General features: G+C 36.6%; 4 protein-coding genes across 5 annotated transcripts; 2 read left to right on the plus strand and 2 right to left on the minus strand.

Moving 5' to 3' along the window:
- Positions 1–432: 432 nt before the first annotated feature.
- Positions 433–5605, plus strand: LOC125221545 (aldehyde dehydrogenase-like). The gene is made up of 10 exons (XM_048123665.1): positions 433–915; positions 2414–2482; positions 2578–2674; positions 2802–3008; positions 3784–3899; positions 4023–4127; positions 4213–4385; positions 4484–4574; positions 4858–5007; positions 5166–5605. Exons 1-10 carry the CDS (start codon positions 724–726, stop codon positions 5394–5396), a joined length of 1431 nt encoding a protein of 476 aa, XP_047979622.1. The 5' UTR covers positions 433–723; the 3' UTR covers positions 5397–5605.
- Positions 5606–5679: 74 nt separating this feature from the next.
- LOC125221548 (dnaJ homolog subfamily B member 1-like) lies at positions 5680–7145 on the minus strand. Its single transcript, XM_048123667.1, has 3 exons — positions 6885–7145; positions 6357–6808; positions 5680–6243 (listed from the first exon to the last, which is right to left on the minus strand). Exons 1-3 carry the CDS (start codon positions 7038–7040, stop codon positions 5799–5801), a joined length of 1053 nt encoding a protein of 350 aa, XP_047979624.1. The 5' UTR covers positions 7041–7145; the 3' UTR covers positions 5680–5798.
- Positions 7146–9009: 1864 nt separating this feature from the next.
- On the plus strand, positions 9010–12039 carry LOC125221547 (aspartic proteinase Asp1-like). Its single transcript, XM_048123666.1, has 9 exons — positions 9010–9289; positions 9734–9851; positions 9933–10156; positions 10588–10815; positions 10888–11026; positions 11099–11293; positions 11365–11437; positions 11524–11611; positions 11706–12039. Exons 1-9 carry the CDS (start codon positions 9132–9134, stop codon positions 11791–11793), a joined length of 1311 nt encoding a protein of 436 aa, XP_047979623.1. The 5' UTR covers positions 9010–9131; the 3' UTR covers positions 11794–12039.
- Positions 12040–12715: 676 nt separating this feature from the next.
- LOC125185556 (probable helicase MAGATAMA 3) lies at positions 12716–20406 on the minus strand. 2 transcript variants are annotated; one of them, XM_048082111.1, is made up of 20 exons: positions 20077–20406; positions 19833–19971; positions 19503–19630; positions 19157–19348; positions 18842–19033; positions 18636–18671; positions 18253–18341; positions 18080–18130; positions 17499–17610; positions 17307–17412; positions 16178–16275; positions 15981–16097; positions 15803–15895; positions 15492–15545; positions 14713–14771; positions 14518–14602; positions 13775–14143; positions 13563–13685; positions 13402–13488; positions 12716–13154 (listed from the first exon to the last, which is right to left on the minus strand). In XM_048082111.1, exons 1-20 carry the CDS (start codon positions 20176–20178, stop codon positions 12939–12941), a joined length of 2448 nt encoding a protein of 815 aa, XP_047938068.1. In that variant the 5' UTR covers positions 20179–20406; the 3' UTR covers positions 12716–12938. The 2 variants fall into 2 exon arrangements, with proteins under 2 accessions (XP_047938068.1, XP_047938069.1); XM_048082112.1 differs by lacking the exon at positions 19503–19630.
- Positions 20407–20457: the final 51 nt, after the last annotated feature.

Consider the following 20457-nt stretch of genomic DNA (forward strand, 5'->3'; position numbering starts at 1 on the left):
TAATCCACTTTTCTTTACGTTTCTTAAAACTCGCTCAAACCAAATATGACTCCTATCGTGAGACGGATGAATGTAATTAAATTCTTGATTGATAATTTATTAACTAAATTTTAATTAATGATCATTATCAGTTAGAAATTTAATTAAAAAAATCTTATCTTAATTATACTACGTATTTTGTTAATTTAGTTATTAGTACTATATTAATGTACCAATTAAATTTGATTGATTATATAATTTCAAAATTTTACATTTAATAATAACTTAAAATACAATTAAGAAATCACAGGAGTATTACTTTTTAGACAAACAAAAGGATCTATTTTTCGTTATTAATACAGAATAATCATAGTTTTGGATATTGATTTCCGTTTTCGCTATTTTGAGTTGTTTCTTAATTTCTGTGCGTATATGTTGATTTATTAACAAATTCGTCATCTCTCCCCCAAATATTCCCTCGGTTGGTCAGCCAACAAGACGATAAATATGTATAAAAATCCAACTCCATGAATAATCAAATCCAATCCAAACCGAATATCACTCTCACTCCGACGTCCACACAAACGAAAAAACGCACAAGCGACGAACAGCTGTGAAGAAATATCCCCTCCGCATCCCGCCAAAAACCAGTGTAAACCGCATTTTTGTAACCGCACAGATCGACGGCAGTTTATTGTAATCGCGCCTCGGTTTGTGGTAATTTGATCTCGAGTTTGGAGAAACATGGCTGTGTGTGTGGAGACGGCGGCGGCGGAGCTCAGGGACGTATACAACTCCGGCAAGACGAGGACGTACGAGTGGCGCGTTTCGCAGCTCAAAGCGATGCTCAAAATCGCGATCCACCACGAGAAGGAACTCATCGAAGCTCTGAATTCGGATCTCGGCAAGCACGAGCACGAAGCTTTTCTTCATGAGGTGAGGGAGTTTGGATTGCTGGATTTTATTGCTGATTATCCGATTCGTGATATATGTGTTCGTGTGCTGCGATGATGAATTACTACTATTGTTTGTAGCAGTTACTGTTTATCGCACTGAATGCACAGATTCAACTTGGTGTAATTTCTATTATTCGTTTTCACACTATTTGACACGTATTTTAATCTGTGGATGTATATTATTATTGACTGGAATCTGGATGTTGCTGCGCCTCAGCAGAATTGATCAATTGAATGCATATTCCGAAACTCGGAGTTGAATTTAAATACGTTTTGTACTTGTGGCTATTGATGATATTTGTCAACTGCATTTAATGCTTCGTGCTCATTAATGAAAAATAGCTAGGATTTTTTTTTTGGTTTATTTATTCTCTTTTTGATTTTGGAATTATGACGGCTAACGGTGGTTCCTGGTGGAGTTAATGATATTCCTCAACTATTAATTTGATGTGTACAGCGAAAGTTATGGTTGAAATTTTGGAAGTTACTGAATTTTACGAGGCAAGAGGGAGGACATGAACCATCCATTTCAGGGTTGCCTAACGCATGGGGGATTTCGAATTCTTTTCTTGTACATCATGTTTTGTTAGTTGTAGATTTGTTATTTGTAGATAACTGGATATGGATGTTTGACTTTTACATGCCATCACAGGATTTTCAACTTCTGATTCTTGTCTGCGTTCATAAATATTTTTCTACGGTTGAAAGAGGATTTCTAGTTTTTTTTTTTTTTTTTTTTTTTTTTTTTTTTTTTTTTTTTTTTTTTTTTTTTTTTTTTTTTTTTTTGTGGGGATTCAGTTAAGGATATAGATTACTGGCATCAAGTATATAAATTAAATCTACCCTAATAATTTGTTGGCCGTAGAGAAGACTAACCTGTACCTCTTTGTTACTTTGTTTGCTTCGTCTTATGGCCTAGAGAGACACTTTATAAGCAGAAAAAACAATGCAAAAGAAAAGGGTTTTGCACATGAACTGGCATTATGTTCATAGAAAAGCACCAAGACCATAGTTTTGAGAATAATGCATATGCTATGCTTTTTGTATTAGCTGTGCAAATGAAGTTTGGAGAAATAAACAGGTAGGGAGATGTCAAGAAAACTAAAGATAAAATTATCTCACTTCCTTTAGAATTTTTGCAATTTTTAATCTAAATGATGTACTCCTAACTAAATCACTTCTAAAAAGCTAACATAGTCGAGTTATTTCATCTTCACCTTATCAGATAGTATATTGTTTATGAAATGAAGAGAAGCTTTGGTGTTGCATCGTCAGAGATGCCTTGGGAGATTTTTTTATCTTTACGATCCTAAGCTTATCATCTAATTCTCTGTTTATTTGTGCTTTTATTTCCAGTTCATCTGTTGACTGTTAACCTTTTTTGTTTGTAACTTCTTGTTCAAAAAAATAAGCCATGGAAGTCTTTAATCTTATTTTCTCACCATTTCAGAATACTACTTAACTATTTTGTCATGCAGATTGCAGCAGTAAGATCAGCATGCAGGATGGCACTGAAGCAATTGCATCGATGGATGAAGCCTGAAAAAGTAAATTTGTGTTTATTTGTAGTTTGAAACCATCCCGATTCTCTTATTTGTTTATGCAGATACTTAACTGGTGCCTATTTTTCTTGTGATTGCAGGTTAAAACGTCCATGACCACTTTTCCCTCATCAGCTGAAATAGTGTCAGAACCCTTCGGTGTCGTATTGGTTATCTCAACATGGAACTATCCTATCCGTATGGTCTATTTATTATCCTGCATATGTTTGGCGTTTTTTAAGATTTAAAATTTTTCTGTGCCATGTGTGATATTGATAAATTGCCTTTGTTATTTTCCGCATATGGCTGCTGTTCTCTGCCAAAGTATTGTCGCTTGAGCCAGTCATTGCAGCTATTTCAGCCGGTAATGCTGTAGTACTTAAGCCATCTGAAGTTGCATCTGCAACTTCCTCAACTATGTCGAAACTTCTTGGGCAGTACATGGATGTCTCAGCTGTAAAAGTTGTAGAAGGTGGTATTCCGGAAACAAGTGCATTACTGGAGCAGAAATGGGACAAAATATTTTATACAGGTACTTGCGAGCTAATAAACATCCGTAATGATTCTTAATCAAAACGTCTGCTCAGCCTTTTATCAAGATTTTAGATGCTGATGTTGCTAGGCTGTTTTACAGACTATAGTATTTTTTCTATTTCCTTGTTTATGGAGTACTAGAAATTATAGTGATTCATCTCTCTTCCCTGCATGACAATGCTAAGATTAGCACCATATGTTACAATATTTGTCTTTTAGGTTGAAATTTGAGAGGTTTTCTTGATTTTCGGAGGCAGGTTTGTTGAATTTGATGGTTTCGACCTTTTCACTCTAGATAATTTTCTGATTGCTCAAGCCAAAAGGTTTTGAACTCTGCAATGTTTTCTAGTCTCTGAGTTAAGAGGACCACTTGAATCTGCTGAGCGATTGTATAAATAACTGAATCATAGACTTTACTGGACGTAGAGATTCTTTTAGCTTTGCAATCGAGTGATATTTCTGAATGAAGTCAAGAACCTCTCAGTCTAGCTCCAAATGTTTAGTAACTATTCTATTAGTTAACGAATTTATAAATATAGTTCAGCCCATTAAGATATATAGAGACAGTAAATTCTATAAAATGAGAGCTATATAAGACTATAGGTAAGAATCTGGAATTTGAAGAGAGAGAGACATTTCACAGTTGTTTTTGGTTATAGTTGGCTCTTTTGGATATGAAGTGGTTCAGCGTGTCTCTATCTCTATTTGAATTGTAACAAATTGGTGTTGGTATTACAAACATTATTGATCCTAATCAAGCAAATGTTCTACAGGGAATAGCAAGGTTGGGCGTGTTGTATTAGCAGCTGCAGCAAAGCATCTCACACCTGTGATTTTGGAGCTTGGTGGGAAATGTCCAGCAATTGTTGATTCAGATATCAACCTAACAGTAAGCCCCTTAGTTACCAAAACTTGACGAAATATGAGTTTTTCTGAAACAAACAACAACAAATGATGTGCTTGTCACATGGAGTTCTAAATTATATGTATGCATCTATTGTTCATCCTTAAGGTTGCAGCAAGAAGAATCATCTCAGGCAAGTGGGGTTGCAACAGCGGACAGACCTGTGTTTCACCTGATTACATGATAACTACAAAGGATTATGCTGCAAAACTTGTAAGATATGCCAAATGAACTATACTGTACATGCGAATAGAGGTATACGTTTTCTCTCTGATCAAATTCTGATACAATTGATCAGGTTGATGCTCTTTCATCTGAACTAGAAAGATTCTATGGAAAAGATCCAGTGAATTCAAAAGACATGTCAAAAATTATAAATTCCCGACATTTTGAACGGCTGTCAAAGCTTTTGGATGAAGAGAAAGTTTCAGGAAAAATAGTTATTGGTGGTCAACGGGATAAAGCCAATCTGTGAGCTCAAAACTTGGTTCTGCATTTTCTTCTTCAGCATTAATATGGTATTGGCTGATGATGTATTCATGCAATTCTTTTACATTTCCATCTTACAGCAAGATTGCTCCCACTGTTATACTAGATGCCCCGGAAGATTCTCTTATCATGAATGAGGAGATTTTTGGTCCTCTACTTCCCATTATCACGGTAAAAGTTGATAAGCATCTGATATATTTGAGTTTGGACTGACTTTATACAGTATTTTGATAATTTCATTCATTTATACATATTTCTTGCCATGATAAACCAAATCAAGATTTCTTTTATACTCCATAAAAAGGATCATATTTGTTGTACTGGATGATCCAGAAGACTAACCCGGTCCTGAAGGACAATCTGTCCCTAATTCCTTGGCCGATTCTTGTTTTAACTATGGAACATAATAGTGTATTGATTTTCTTATGTTTCTATATTTTCCTTTTGTATGAAGGTCAACAATATTAAGGATGGCATTAACTTGATTACTTCTAAAGAGAAGCCCCTTGCGGCGTATATATTTACGAATGACAAAAAGCTCAAGGAAGAATTCGTGCAAAGAGTCTCAGCAGGGGGCATTGGCGTTAATGAAGTAACTCTTCATGTAAGTCTTTCTTCTGGAGTCTCATGCTAATGTGAAACTAAATGCACGATACATGCTTAAATTGTCTTCTTGTTGCTTCATCAATATTGTATTGACAAATTGATGAAAAATGTCACTTGATAGACCTGAACCATATTAACAAACTCTCATTTGGACAGCTTGCTGAGGACACATTGCCATTCGGAGGCGTGGGAGAAAGTGGAATGGGATCATACCACGGTAAATTCTCTTTCGATGCTTTCAGCCATAAAAAGCCAGTTTTGTATCGTGGGTTTAATGGGGAAATCTCTGCAAGATATCCGCCATACACCCCTAGAAAGCTGAAATTTCTCAAAGCTGTGTTAAGTGGTGACATAATTGGCATCATCCGTGCTCTGCTCGGATGGTAAGATTTGTACACCTGTATTCCTTCGGGTTAATAAGATGTAAGATTTGGTTTGCTGATGACTGCTAACAGGCAAGGTTTAACCAAGTCCTGTGGCTATATAGATTGAAATATTAATCTCGTTTGCTCTTGTGTACTTAAGTCTTTTTTCTCAGCACATACAACTCATTTGTACGTAAAATTGATAATCGATGACTTTCTTTGCTTCCACAATTTACTGTGAACTCCATAACTATCATTTTGTTATGGTATTGCTCTTAAATCTTAATTAAACAAGAGTTACTAGGTTTTTATTATTAGAGTCTTTAGTTTGCAGCAACTCACCCATACCAAAACAATAGAAGTAGATCAGCTTTAGTTTTGTACAAATATCTGCATCTGTATAGAGAAAGGAAGAAGAGGTAGATTAACAAGCCTGTTGCAAAATAGTAGCAGCAGTAGATCGCTGCTCTTGTGTCAACGTCTCTGGGAACTTGACCGAAACGTTGACGATCAAGTCCCCTCTTGTCCCGGGCTCGTGTTGCTTTGGCATGCCTTGCCCTTGTATGGTCCTCACGTAGCCGGTGTGCACGACGTCCTCTATCCCGAGGCTGGTCGTCTCGCCTCCCAGCAACGGGAGGGGAAGCGTGCACCCCGTTAGAGCATCGACCAACATGATCTCAGCTCCCATTTGTAGATCATCCTCTTGTGTCTTGAACAAGGGGTGCTCTTTCTCTGCTATCACGAACACTAGATCCGCAGCTTTTGTGCCCGGCATCTGGTTCCCCTTTCCCTCGAACGTGATCTTCGTACCTCTCCTCCATCCTGGCTCCACCTTGATCGTCACCGTCTCATCTTCCTCCACTATTTGCCTGCACCCAGAGTTGCATGGGAAAAAGGTGTTAGGATAGCATAGAGCCCTGTTTCCTGCATTTTCCTACAGGATTATCTTATGCTGTATGGTTGTTTTTGTTTCTGTTTTTACCCGTTGCCATTGACGGCGTCTCTTGTGATGACGACCTTCTTGACACAACCGAAGCAGAGCTCCTCGAGGGTGCACTCGAGGTGCTTCTTCATTGCTGCCGGTTTGATCAGCCCACTCGAGTTTGAGAAAATGATGGGGGCTGCGACCCCCCTGCTCGCGCTTCTTGAGAACGTGTGGGTCAAACCGCCGGTGCCGGTGCCAGCACCCCTGAATGATTCTTTATGGCTCAAGCTCCTTGAAAAGGGCCCTTTAGCTTCCCCGCACGGAGGGTGGGTTCTCCGGCCTTGGCAGCTCAGATTCCTCGACAGCCGGGAGAAGCCTGTGCCGCAGCCCCATCGAGGGGATCTTGTAGCTCGGTTGTCGTCGTGATTGCTCCCTCGTTTGAATCTGTCACGTCTCTTATGATCTCCTTCTCTCCATGGTTTACATTTCTTGGTCTTTGATTTGATAATCTGCAGGATTAGGATGTTAGATAATAATATATAATGAATAATAATGCTACATGAGAGATGGGTTTGGTGAAGGAACCTTGGTAAAATGTATAGGTTTGTTTGGTGTTTGGTTGGAGAAAAGGGGTTGCTTCTCTGGGCAGCATTTGGAGAGGAAGGATTTGCATACGTTTGCAAATCCTACTAAGCGAATAAAACCATTGGGGTTTGGTCTTGAATGCTCTCCCAATCCCATGGATGGTAGAGTAGAGAGAGAAGACAAGCAACAAAAAAATGTCTATGAGAGAGAAGAGATTAAAACAGAGAGCAACAAATTTCTGTGTTTTTCTGTGTGTGAGAGACTAATACGGAGAGCCTTATGAGGATTTTTGAACGATAAAATAAATTATGCAGAGTTATTTTAGAGAATAAAGTTGAATTAATAATATTTTCATTTAAAGAAATCAATATTTGTTGGGTTTAAAATTTTAAGTATGTTTTGAACAACTAGAGTGGAAAATGATTATTGAAAAATTGTGCTTTAACTACATTGTTTTTAATTTATCGATATTTTAGATAAAAACTTTTACTCCTATTTCTTACTATTTAATATTCGAATTTACTTGTAAACATGCAGATTTAATGTCATTTAATACTATTAAGATTGTAGACTTCTGATGTACTCTCATAGTTTCTTGTTAATTAAGTTACAATTATTATTACTGCATGAAAATTAAGAAACAAATAGTTAGGGGTGTTCGGTTGACTAGACTAAATCTCATGAGTAAATATGTATCATGTTTGGTTCATAAGATTAATCTCCTCAACCTAATCCTAGATGGATAGTCTCATGATAATTAGTCATAACCTCCCCCCTCCAACTAAAATAATCCTATAACTTAATCCTAAATGGATAGTCTCATGATAATTAGTCATGACAACCAAACGCCACCTAGTGTATTATGTAGAGAAAGAATAACGTATGAGAGATAATAAAATAGAAAATAGAATTTGTATATTTTTTGGACAAAAACTGAAATGATTCAATTATCTTTAAAAGTCCTGGAATAGAAAAACAATTCAATTAACAAGTTAGGAACGAAAAGAGTATCACTATAATATTTTTTTTCTTCACTGATTAAATTCAAAGTTCTTAATTCACTTATAATATTTTGGTTCAAGTAATAGTCAGACTAGTCCCCAGTCAATCGAACTACTTACTAGTACTCCATCTGTTCTATAGTAGTAGAGTTATTTTGGTATTTCGATACGTTCCATAGTAGTAGAGTCATTTTTGGTATTTTGGTACGTTTCATAATAGTAGAGTTATTTTCATTCTCTGATCTATTTCTTACGGTACATATAATGACCATGATGCCATATTATGGCTATGGCCGGCCATAATGTGACCATGTAGCTTTTCCCTTTATTAAACTTTGGCAGTTTGTATATAAGTAGTTTATTAGTACTATATCAATCATTAGAGAGTGTATTCGTTTTGACATGTGCATATCACGGATCTCTGTGTCCGGGTTCGTGTGTTTTTGTTTTGACATAATTGCAAATTTGCAATGGATGTCATGTTGCCATGTTTTTCTCCATATGCACTGAAATACTAGAAAAATAACATTAGACATCCTTCTTACGTGTACATGTACGTCTAACAATCCATATGCAGAGTTGGCAGTTTATAATTAGAATTTAATAATTCATAAATCATACTAGTAATTAGTTAGAATCTAACAATTTACATGCACTATTATTTATTTGGCAAACCACTTCGCACTTGTAATTTTCTTAAACTTCGATGCAAATAAAGCAACTAAAATTCACGATAGAACATTTCCCATGGATACTTTTGTTTGGAACAAACTATATATAGAGAATAGAGATATATAACGTTTTTTCCTTCATAAATTATTTATAATAAAACTTTTACTCCTTCAACTTTTAAAAGTTCCTCCTCGAATAAAAGAAAACCACATCAGTCACGAAATCGAACCATAAATATAGTGGACAGATAACATCAAACTAATAGTATTTTCTTTATTTATATGTATAATAAGTCTTATCCAATTTTGAATTTACATGAATTGTTTTATAATTGTCTCAAAATTAGGCAACTTCTAACTAATTTCTTTAAGCTTTGTAAGTACGTACACACACAGAAATTTCCAACTGGTTTCACGTCATTAACTTCAGTCCGCGTAAAAATCAAGTCTTTTTCATTGCTTTTTCTCTGTGTTTCTTTTTTCTTTCTTCAGAGAATCCCAAATCCCATATCACTTTACGAGAATCCCTTTTACTTAAGAGCCCTTTTCGTTTATCCCGAGATCAGAATTCGTATATGAGCATGGATAGAGAGTTGTACCTCAAGGCATTGGTGCTGTACCTTTTGACATGGATTGCAGCTGCTGACCAGCCTCACACTATCACCTTCAAATCTGCCAGAACCTTCCGCTCCTCTGTGGTTTTCCCCGTCGCCGGAAATGTTTATCCAAAAGGGTACTTCGTTTTCTTCAATTTTATTGGAATTTTGAGAATTTGCAGTGTTTGGTTCTGATTTCAGTTGTGATTTTGGGGGAATGTGATCGCCACTTATTTGATGTTTAGTTGGTGAATATTGATGTTGTGTTAGAAATGCTGATGCTCTGAATTTTAGGGGATTTTTTTTTGGTGGTTTTGTGATGAATTTTAACGTTCATGTTGGTGTGCTGAGGTAATTAGGTCTGATTTGTGGAATCAGTGTGTTTTCATTTTCCAATCGCTGATATAGTAAAATGTTTCTTGGAAAAATGGCAAAACTGTAGTAGAATCTCTCTTCTTTTCTGTATTTGGAATGATCAAACTTAGAAATTGGATCTGCATCAGTTGATGAAACATCTATCTTATCTTTAGAAAGTAGTTCATCCTGTTCACATTTTCAATTCTATTTTTGACCTTACTTAGGTACTATCATGTAACAATGAATGTGGGGCAGCCTCCGAGGCCCTACTTTCTTGATATCGATACTGGCAGTGATCTTACATGGCTTCAGTGTGATGCGCCTTGCACGAAATGCACCCCGGTAACTTTCTTGCTCGATGTTTGTTGAGAGTTGAATGGTTGTGAGAATGTGTTCTTTTACACTTTGCTCGACGTTTCTCAGGCTCCTCACAGTCTTTACAAACCGAAAAACCTCATCACATGCGTTGACCCTTTGTGTGTCTCACTTCATGGGCCGGGGAACCATCACTGTCAATCACCCGAGGAGCAGTGTGATTACGAAATTGATTATGCCGACCATGGTTCATCTTTGGGCGTGCTGGTTAAGGACTTGTTTCCTCTTAGATTTACAAATGGTACCATTTTTGCTCCAAAGCTTGCATTTGGGTGAGGGTCTTTCCCTTTTCTTTACGAGCTTTACTCAAAGGTCGTAAAACACTAAAAAATATCCTATTACTATCAATTATACATGTACTTTCAAATTCTTATCCTAGTCAAACCTTGTTTATTTTACACTAACGAGATTGTTAATTTGTGTTAACTGCACAAAGACCGTTGATGTGGCATCTACGTGGATGATGGTGATACAGAATAACAGATAATGTCATCTTAGTGGTCTTTGCACGGTTAACTAAATTTACGGTTATGCTAGTGAAAAATAGAGAGAGGTTAGATCAGGACAAATATTTGAAGGTGTATAAGATAGTTTTAGGGTAAGTCGACATTTCGGATTATTTTGGATAGTTTAGCCTTTTCTGTTTATTTTGTTAGTTAGCTTATGCCTCCAATTCAGCTACTTATATCTTGAATCTATCTAGATGTGGATACAATCAAGAAGTTCAAGACACAGCCCATCTACCTTACACGGATGGAGTCCTCGGACTAGGCCTTGGCAATTCAAGCATCCTGGCTCAGCTACGGAACATGGGTTTGATACGAAATGTTGTTGGTCATTGTCTAAGCCGACAAGGTGGAGGGTTTCTCTTCTTTGGAGATGACTTTCTCCCTAATTCGGGGATCATTTGGACACCATTATTGAGCCAATCGTAAGTTTTATTATCTATAACAATGCAAGCTGACATAATATGCCGATGCTTAGTATCCTCTCCTTGTTTCAGGAAATACTACTCTGTAGGGCCAGCAGATCTCCAGATTGCTGGCCAAGCTACTAATATCAAGGGCCTTCCCATAGTTTTCGACAGTGGAAGCACTTATACTTACTTCAGCTCTCAAGCATACAACACTCTCGTTTCTTTGGTAAGTTTTGTTTTGGTTTGGATGGTTCGTTTGAAGCTGCCTATGTGGTCTAACAAAGTTAAATCTTGCCAGATAAAACGTAACTTGAATGGAAAGCAACTGAAAGACGCAGTCGAGGATAAAAGCCTCCCTGTCTGTTGGAAAGGCGCTAAGCCCTTCAAATCGGTTCTAGATGCTGCTAACCACTTCAAGCCTTTGGCTCTGAGCTTCACAAATGCCAAAAATGCTCAGCTTCATCTGCCCCCGGAATCTTACCTTGTCGTTACAGTGAGTCGCAGCTCATCCTTTCCTTCTAAGCAATTTCTTGGAAGTGCAAAACTCACCCTTTCTTGATTCAGGAACAAGGCAATGTCTGCTTAGGTATTCTCAATGGTGGAGAGGTCGGGTTAGAAAATCTGAACGTGATTGGAGGTAAGAAATCTCGACACATCACTGCCCAATGCAGTTAACAATCTGTTTTTCTTGCAATCTGATAAGTGAAAACGTTGAATGTGCAGACATTTTTCTGCAAGACAAACTGGTGATCTACGACAACGAGAGGCAGCGAGTGGGATGGGCGCCAGCAAACTGCAACAATCTTCCAAAGTCCTGACCACTTAACACTCTTTTTGTTTGCTTTCAGCTTTACAAGGCCGAGGCAGTCTCACTACAATTTCTTTCTTTATTTATTTATAAACAGCATGGATAGCGGAGACTTCGATCTGCATAACGATGCTGCCATTGATGGCACGTTGAGGGATATCTGCCCCGCGAGATTCAGATTCTGAGGCGTTAGGCGCAGATTTTTGACCCAGAGGTGATGTTAGTGCTGTAACTCCATGGTGTTGTTATTGTTTAGTAAATGTAGAAATTTTGGAACGTAGATGCATAGGAAATTATTTGGGCTTTTAGAGGAAGATGCTAGCTATACCATCTTGTGTATCATGATGGTGTTTCGTTTAGGCGTTATACCTTGTACGGATACATGTATATTGATGATGTCATTTCTAGATAATGTTTTGATGTTGGATTTATCTAGTACGTCCCATAAGAATATGCATTTTTGGTTGAACACGAGTTTTAATGCACAGTTGGTAAAGTAAGAGAGAAGTAGAAGGAAAAAGTAATTAAAGTATTGATAATGGAGAATGTGTCACATCCCATTGGAGAGAAAAAGAGCTTTTAAGTTTAGAAAGTGCATATTGCGACGGACTAAAAAGGAAAGAGTGCACGTTCTTGTGGAGAGAGAGTATTAGTACTAACAAAGTAAAAATTTCAATGATTGAAATCTTTTGCTACACAATTGGTGTTTCGATATGGTGTTTTTTGTTGATAATGCGATGCACTCATGCACCGCTCGATTTACTTTATCAAATGTCTAAAACAATTTAAATATGAAATTAAGCAACTTTAGAAATTCACTAAATACATATTTACTATATAATTAAGATAATTACATCCTTAAATTATGGAACAAAATGTTCTCGACTTGCAATCATATTCACCAAATATCCCAAAATTTTGCAGAACAAAGTGTATAAACTGAATTAAAATACTATACAAAGTACTGATTAAAACTATTAATTTTATTTTCAAACAAAAGATGTCACGATTTCAGGCCCGTGAAGCAGCAAAAATCGATCATGAGAAGAAGCTATTGCAGATAGCTTGAATATAGTACTAAGTTAAAATCACAGCTGATGCTAGTGATAAAATAATAAGTGGGATGATTATGTAGTCATGTTCGTGTTCATTTCACCACCACGGTCCACGAGTGTTAAGATGAAATTTGTTATTAGTATTATAAATTTCCTATTAGTAATTCCATAAAATGTGGAGCAGCTTCTATAGTATATACATTTGACAGTAGATGAAATAATTGGAAAGGAATTGATTGACTGCAAAATCCAAATTGCAGCTAATAAACAATGTTTCAGTCGTCACCACCACCGTCTTCATCAAAACCACCGTCGTCATCATCTCCACCCCAGTCAGCTTCTCCCGGATCAACGCCACCATTGATATCGATAGGCAATGCGTTTTCATTATCATCCACTTCCATAGGAGCTGCTGGGGACTCGGGATTAGCCACTACTCTCATGGACTCGAGGCTAGCCTCGCTGAAGAAGTCAGCGTAAGGCTTGGATACCTGAGAGTCATTTAAAAAGTGAGTATGGATTGCAAAATACTCAAGGATCAGACCATAAGCAAATGTAAATTTGCATCCTCATCAAATAACAGAAGCACGAAAATTCACAAAAAGGGACATTTCTGGTTGAAATGGGTCAATTCGCAAGTTATTAGCACTAAAGATCACTCACATAGATGTCCAAGTTTACAGAAGGTGATTAAAGAGTGCAGCAAAATCAATATCCTGATGCCATGTGACATTTTACCTTGAATAATACATTTCTCTTCTCTGCATTTTCAATCAGATTCTTCCAGTGGTCATCTCCTCTTAATGTTGATGCAGAACCCACGACCTATGGTTTTGCTAGAAAATTAAAAATACAATCCCATAAAGCAGTAAGATGATTCCTTGAATCGAGAGGCATACCAAAACAGAAGACCTTGCTCGAGTAATGCCAACATTCATTCGTCTATAATCTTTAACGAAACCAATGGCTTGATTGTCATTTGCTCTGACACAAGAAAAGATCGCAACATCCTTTTCACGTCCCTAAAGATTTTAGTCCCAATTATTAAAATATTAAATGAAATAAAAGAAATTGTTTAACATATGATGTCGCCAGGATGATATAAACCTACCTGAAAACCATCAACGGTGTTGATATCTACAAGTTTATCAGACTGCACACCAAAGGTGCTACGGAACTTCTCTCTGAAGAGCTTGACTTGATGTCTGTATGGTGATATGATTGCAAGTCGAGAACTTGCCTTAAGCTCTGGATAGCTACTAACTAATTTGCTATACATAGCCAGGACAAAGTCAACTTCGTCAGCATTTACATGAGAGCCACTGCCAGACGGCTGGGACTCCTCCCCTTCATGTAAATCGAAGAAACAAAATGGCCCATAGCAACGGAAATTATGCCATGGGCGCCTTGTTTGATTTTCAATATCAGGCCCATCCTCCAATGAATCTTCATAAAATTCCTTAGAAGGGAAGCTCCTAATCTGTATCCAAAGATTGAATTAAGAACTTCTCTTAGTTCACTAAGTTTTTCCCTCAACTGGTGAAAGTAATACTTGAATAAGCAATAGCATAAAGTGCCACACCTATCTCATCTACAAAAATCAAAGTCAAATTTTATGCATAGTGCATGTGACAAAATGCTAGTTAAGGGATAAGATGAAATAAAAAGAACAAATAAATAGTTGATATTCTTCATGGCTCATAGTTAAGCCAATGCTTCTGTTTTTCACCATACAAATCTTTTATTTTTCTGTCAATTTTGTACCCAGAACCTTGTATTTCTGGACGAGTCCCCTACAACAAGCATACTCATAGCAGAAAGAATAGAAAAGGCAAAAACGAGAGAAACATAAACCTCTGGATTCATGCGATATTGGGTCTTCAGCATCTGTACTGGATAGCCTGCCTGCTGGAATCTTTTGAATAAGCTCATTCCGTATCTACAAAATTTTAAGAAATTATTTGTTCAGATTCATGTACAATAATCAGTAAAACTAGTAACGAATATTTTATCACAAAGTAAGGTTTTCAAACTATACAATGCTCCTACCCAAAATTTTCTGCAACAGGGGAAATTACTGTGGCTGGCAGCTGAACTGGATCCCCGACCTAAATAGAAACAGTCTAATTAGATATTATCACCGTTAGTAATAAATAGAGAGTAGAACAGCAAGAAAACAGTAAATCAAAATCGAGTATGAAGAAACAAAACTTAGTTACAACATCATTGGTCAGCGACATGGATAACTGCAATTAAGATGACATAAACATTGAAATGTACAAATGCCTTAACTGCAGAGACTGTTTCATCCATTCATCAGTCAGAAATGCTACTAAAATGTAGTACAAAAACCAAAGAACATTACTTAGTAACTGTTTTACTTCAAAAAGATGCATACGTTATAAATTCAAGTCACATTGAAGTATTTTGCATGGCGATTTGACAAAAAAAGCTTTCAAGAAGATAAATAATTATAAAAAAAATACAGGACTATAGTGTCTCAGAGGTGTAGCTAAAAGTACGTCATTGGAGTTCAATAACTAAATACTTTCTTCTGCATGGAAAATACCTTCTGTCCTATGGCAGCTAATTTAGAAAGTGCATTGATGTTGTACCACGGTTACTTAATAAAACTGACTGACTTGTGGAAGAAAAATTATGTCCATGTATCCTACAATGTAATTGGATTAAGCATGGTCACATTCTTAACCTTGAAAAAATAAGTTTCTCCAACCATCACAGATAATATGCACATCTCAGTAAAACAAAATACTGCATATACAGTTAACATCATTTGCACAACTTGACATATGCTGAAGAGAACTTACCAAGAAAACTTGTTTGCATCCACTAGCCAGTGGTATAAGCGTAGCTGACTCCACCTATCGCAGACAAAAAATTGAAGAATGTTACAGCGTTCTGATATTAGCCTTAACCAAAGGAGTCGATGAAAATTTGGTTGATCAGGTAATCCACACATTGTCAAACTAGCCTAACAATCTCTCACAACAACGTTTCTCAAATAGAAGTAAATACAGGATATAAACATGAAATACTAACATTTTCTAGAAATAAGTATCAAATAGACATATTCTTAATTCCACAGCAGCCCTACTTTTAAATGATGAACAATACTTACAGCTTGGGCAGCCTCATCAATTATGACAACATCAAAACTCCGATTCAATTTACTAAATAGAGTTGATCCGCTGAAGCTCAGAGTGGAGAAAACCTGGTACAGATAGCTAATCATTGAAACTTATTTACCAATGAAGCAAAATATAGAACATTACTAGAAAAGGTTAACTCTAACATACTATAACTGCCTCATCCAGTATGGAAGCACGCATACTGTCTTTGTCCTTTGATATGCCTCCTTGCTGCTTCTGCTTGTCACCAACCTGAGAGTCCATGCCCGCAAGTTTTTGCTCTACCTAAATCAATTAGGTACCATTGTCAATTTTTGAAACTCTAAATCAGGCCTTTAGTTTATTTCTGATTGCCATATGCATACCAAGTAATCCATGGAAACTGCCTGGACTGAGTGGTGGGCTTTAAGACCTACTCGCACAATCTTAGGGCTGTATGAATGGTCTGTTTCATCACGAATGCCTGTATTGTACCCATAGAAGCATCATCACTTCATGTGCATAACCTCAAAATTTTAATTCGACCACTTCATAGGTCACCAAACAAAAGTGTAATCATAAGTGATTTAGACCTTCAAAAATTACAACTGTGTGACAAGATAAATTAGACTGACAACTGCAAATGAGTATTGTCCTTCATCCTAGCAAAGTCACATTTGGTGTCAAATTTACCCAACTATCTTGTATATATTAAGTGTAATTATGTTAGTCTATAATCAAAGTCAATCTTCCTTTGTTGATATCACCAAAATTATAATTTTAAAAACAAGGAGATGTGGTATTGGAAGCTGAGATTTGGCAGTTTTGCTCTGGTCACTGCTGGAACTAAATGTGGCCAGTGAAGTTGACATTTGAATTATTATATTAATAAATCTCACAACAGCAATAAGCAGACCATGGATAAGATATTTAAGATGAAATTATTGTTATAGAACTTATTACTGGAAAGTGGAATGTGGAAAGTGGAAAAACAAGGGAGATGTAAACTTATTTGAAGAAGGACCTACGCCCAAATGTAGGGACGGGAGACTGTAGTTTGAAATTGAAAATTTGTTATTGATTTTATATCTTTTAGAAACGGATGTCTAAAAACTGTGGTGAGCCAATACAACTTGATTTGCTTGCCCTAATTCTCTTGGATCACTCACTCTCCACAAAACTGTATATAGGAGGCATGACAAGGTCCAAAGTTACACGAATCATAACTGATGAGCTCAAGAATGTGAGAAGAAATTCAGTTGAAAATTTCTCTAAAAAAAATTCTCATTTGGACTGGAGAAAGGAATTTTCCATATTTTTGGCAATCTCTCTAAAAAAACTACCCCATTAAATTTCCCAGCGACATTACCAGAACTATCACATTTTACAAAAATGCCAAGGGGGCAATTTGATATAATTATGGATCTCAAAAAATGTATATGAAAGAACTGAATATCATAGACTAATAGAAGATGAAACTAAATAAGTAACAAGTCAAGGATAACGATCACTAACCGGTACTCAGGATGCGCAAAACAATCTCATCAAGAGCAGAATTTGAAGGAGCACATACTAGAACACGAACACGATACTTTCTGCTTGAATTAACCACCTCTGGTTTCTATATTAAGTTTGAACATTAAGTTGGAGGAAAGTGTTTAAAATAACTTCAAAATACTAATACTGTCACGAGGGAATTGCTCTCACCATCTCATTGCCAGATGTGGGGAAGAATCCATCATCTCCATCTACAGGCATGATCAAATCCCGAGGATTAATTCCACTTAGCCATGGAGATGCTTTTTCCCAGTGACTACATCTGTAGGCAACAACACATCTTTAAAAAGAAATATTACCATAAAAGTCCATGATAATGTACTTCATTAGTCTTTACTATGGCTCTATTTGATTGGAATTCTATTGCTGCAGCTAGAAGCTGCATAAGATAGATAGAGGAGTGTAGAGGATACTAGAAAACAAAAACTATCTAGATATAATTATTGGAATTGAAGAACAAGTAATTCAGCTATGTAAGTCTTCGGAAATGAGCAGCCACTAACTACATTAGCCTACATAATGAGCGCCTCATGAAAGATACATTGCCAACAACAATGGCAAAAGTTTTCCAACATAAAAGTTGGAAGTAACTCACTAAAATTGTGATAGATGCATATAACAAGTTGCGGGCTTGCAACACAATAATTGAAAACTTATACTTAACAAGTTGCATGCTTGCAATACAGTAATTAAAAGCATATACTTAATAGAAAAAATAGAGTTATACGTACCTTTCTTGAATAGGCAGTTCTGGCCCACGTTTGAGCCCTGCTTGTTTTCCTCTGCAAGAATACATATATCATATTATTCAGATGGTTGAGTATGATCTTAGTAGTTCGTCTCTAACAATTGGCAAACAGCAACATTAGCATTCTATAAAAGCAAAACATAAAAAGATGCTCACCCGTTGGAATGTACCCTAGGTGGAGTAGCATGCAAAATGGCACTAAGAAGCCCAAGAATGGTTTGTGTTTTTCCTGTACCAGGTGGACCCTACAAGCAACTACTACGTTAAACAAATATCCCGCATCATTGCCTCGAAAATTTTAAGCAATGCAACAGCAAAACTAAATAGATCAAACGTAAATCATCGTTTATTTAAAAACATACACAATTTAATTGATGTGTTAGTGGCAAGCTTGCATTTGTTGTCAATGCATGAAAAAAATAAAGTCAAAGTAACACATAGCCACTAAAAACCACATGTTAAATGTCAGATATTGTAGTTCTGTGTGTCTAGGAATTTGTAAAAGGACTAATATTAGGATCTAAAGATACAAGTCAAACCTGTATCAAGACAAAGGGCTTCCGTGAAAGACCTTCCTGCAAAAAAAACAAGGATACTCTTCCAGTAAATGTTTGAAAATGAATGGAAAAAAGTAAGAAAAACGAAGATGAGCACTTCTTTTGACGCGATAAATAATATAAAACAGTTTTGGAGAAATTGAAATGTCAAGGATCCTGAACAGTGGATAAAGTTAACAAGAGCTTACGTTTATAGCCTTTAATTGTGATTTATTGTGATTGCTCTCAATAAAATCCATTAAAGGTTTAGCCAGTTTCCAAGCACCATCTTTACTAATAATGTCAACGTCTGATGGTTCTAGGATCAAATCCTTGAAAGGGAGATATCTAATGGACTGTAGAGCAACATATTCACGGACTATAGTTGATAAACTGCAAATCTGAAACAACACGAGCCAAAATAATACAGACAGGATTAAGCAACAAGCCAAACCAGCAGCCAAGATATCATCAGCAAACTAAAGAAGAAATAAACTTGCAACATGTTTAAATTAAACATTTACCTTCTCAACAAATAAGATTTTCTTTACTTCACAAACAATAGGAATCATGCTAAAGCGCCTTTGGCTACTTTTAGTTTTGTCTTTGTTATATCCTATGACTTCATTGCCCAAAAACAAACGAAGTCTTAGCTTGTCCTGTTGACGATGCTCAACCAATGCAAAGGCATATGCCGTTGGTATTTTGCCTTCAAACTACATCAGAGAACACCATTTTCGAAACAGTCATTAATAAGCAAATAAACCAAAATAGAGTACTAGAAAATAACCTGTAGTATACTAGTAGTACATACTTAATGTGGTTCAAAGAAATGTTACTATGAGTTATCACATGCTTGTGAAGATTTACCTTCTTATTTGAAACCAATAATAAATCATTTTCAGATACTTTCTCGGGCTCCGAACATATGATCATAGGCATATGAAATCCATTAACTTCACTACATTCTGCTACCATTGCTTCCTGGCATACTCTTTCTATTTGTTGCATAGCACATGTCACAAAAATGTGCGCAGTCAAAAAGTAATCTCAAAGCAAAAACAAAGTAATGCAGAAACTAGAACCAGGCTTATTCTCAACAAAAGGAGTATCTAAAAAATCTTAGAAATATGACAGTAACTAGTAGAAAGTTGAGTAGCATCTGAATCATAAAGTTCCAATATGGGAAGAACACAACACCTTCGTCTTCATCCATGTCTCTAGCAATATTTGCTTTAACTTCTTCAAATAGCAGTGGCTCAAATGTCCCAAGATATTCTTCAACATTTTTATACGTGTTTTTAACCTTTTTCACTCCAAGAGCACGTTTCGGTTGACGCTGCAACACCATATTCACAAGAGATGAATGTAAAAAATGAGAGATAGTAGTTATGATCGCGCGGAATCAGGCAACTTCAAGAGAAAAGAAAGGGAAAATGAATACCTGTGCTTCCTCCAAGATGAGATTGTAATCCCAAGTGAGCACAATTTTGTAGAATTGAAGAATGCAGGCTTCCTTGTCGTGCTTGTGTGTGTCGACCGCCATAACTCCCCCGCTCCAGAGAGAATTTCCAGAGGGTTTTAGTAGTTGAATAGGGTTTAAGGTGTTCACCCTTTACACGATTTTAGCTTTTAGGGCTTAGTATTTAACTTTGCCAATGGTCGGTTTTGGTGAGGACCAATGCTTTAAAAACCTCTCCGGCGACGGGGAGAGCGGGTGGCGGCTTGGGTGGCAAATGGAAGTAGTTCCTCTTCAAGTTCAAATTGAATTGGGTTCTTCCAACCCTAAGACAAAAATTATTAAAATGTTAATTTTTGAATCAAA

This window comes from Salvia hispanica, chromosome 4 (genome assembly GCF_023119035.1).
Source record: "Salvia hispanica cultivar TCC Black 2014 chromosome 4, UniMelb_Shisp_WGS_1.0, whole genome shotgun sequence".
Lineage (NCBI taxonomy): Eukaryota > Viridiplantae > Streptophyta > Magnoliopsida > Lamiales > Lamiaceae > Salvia > Salvia hispanica.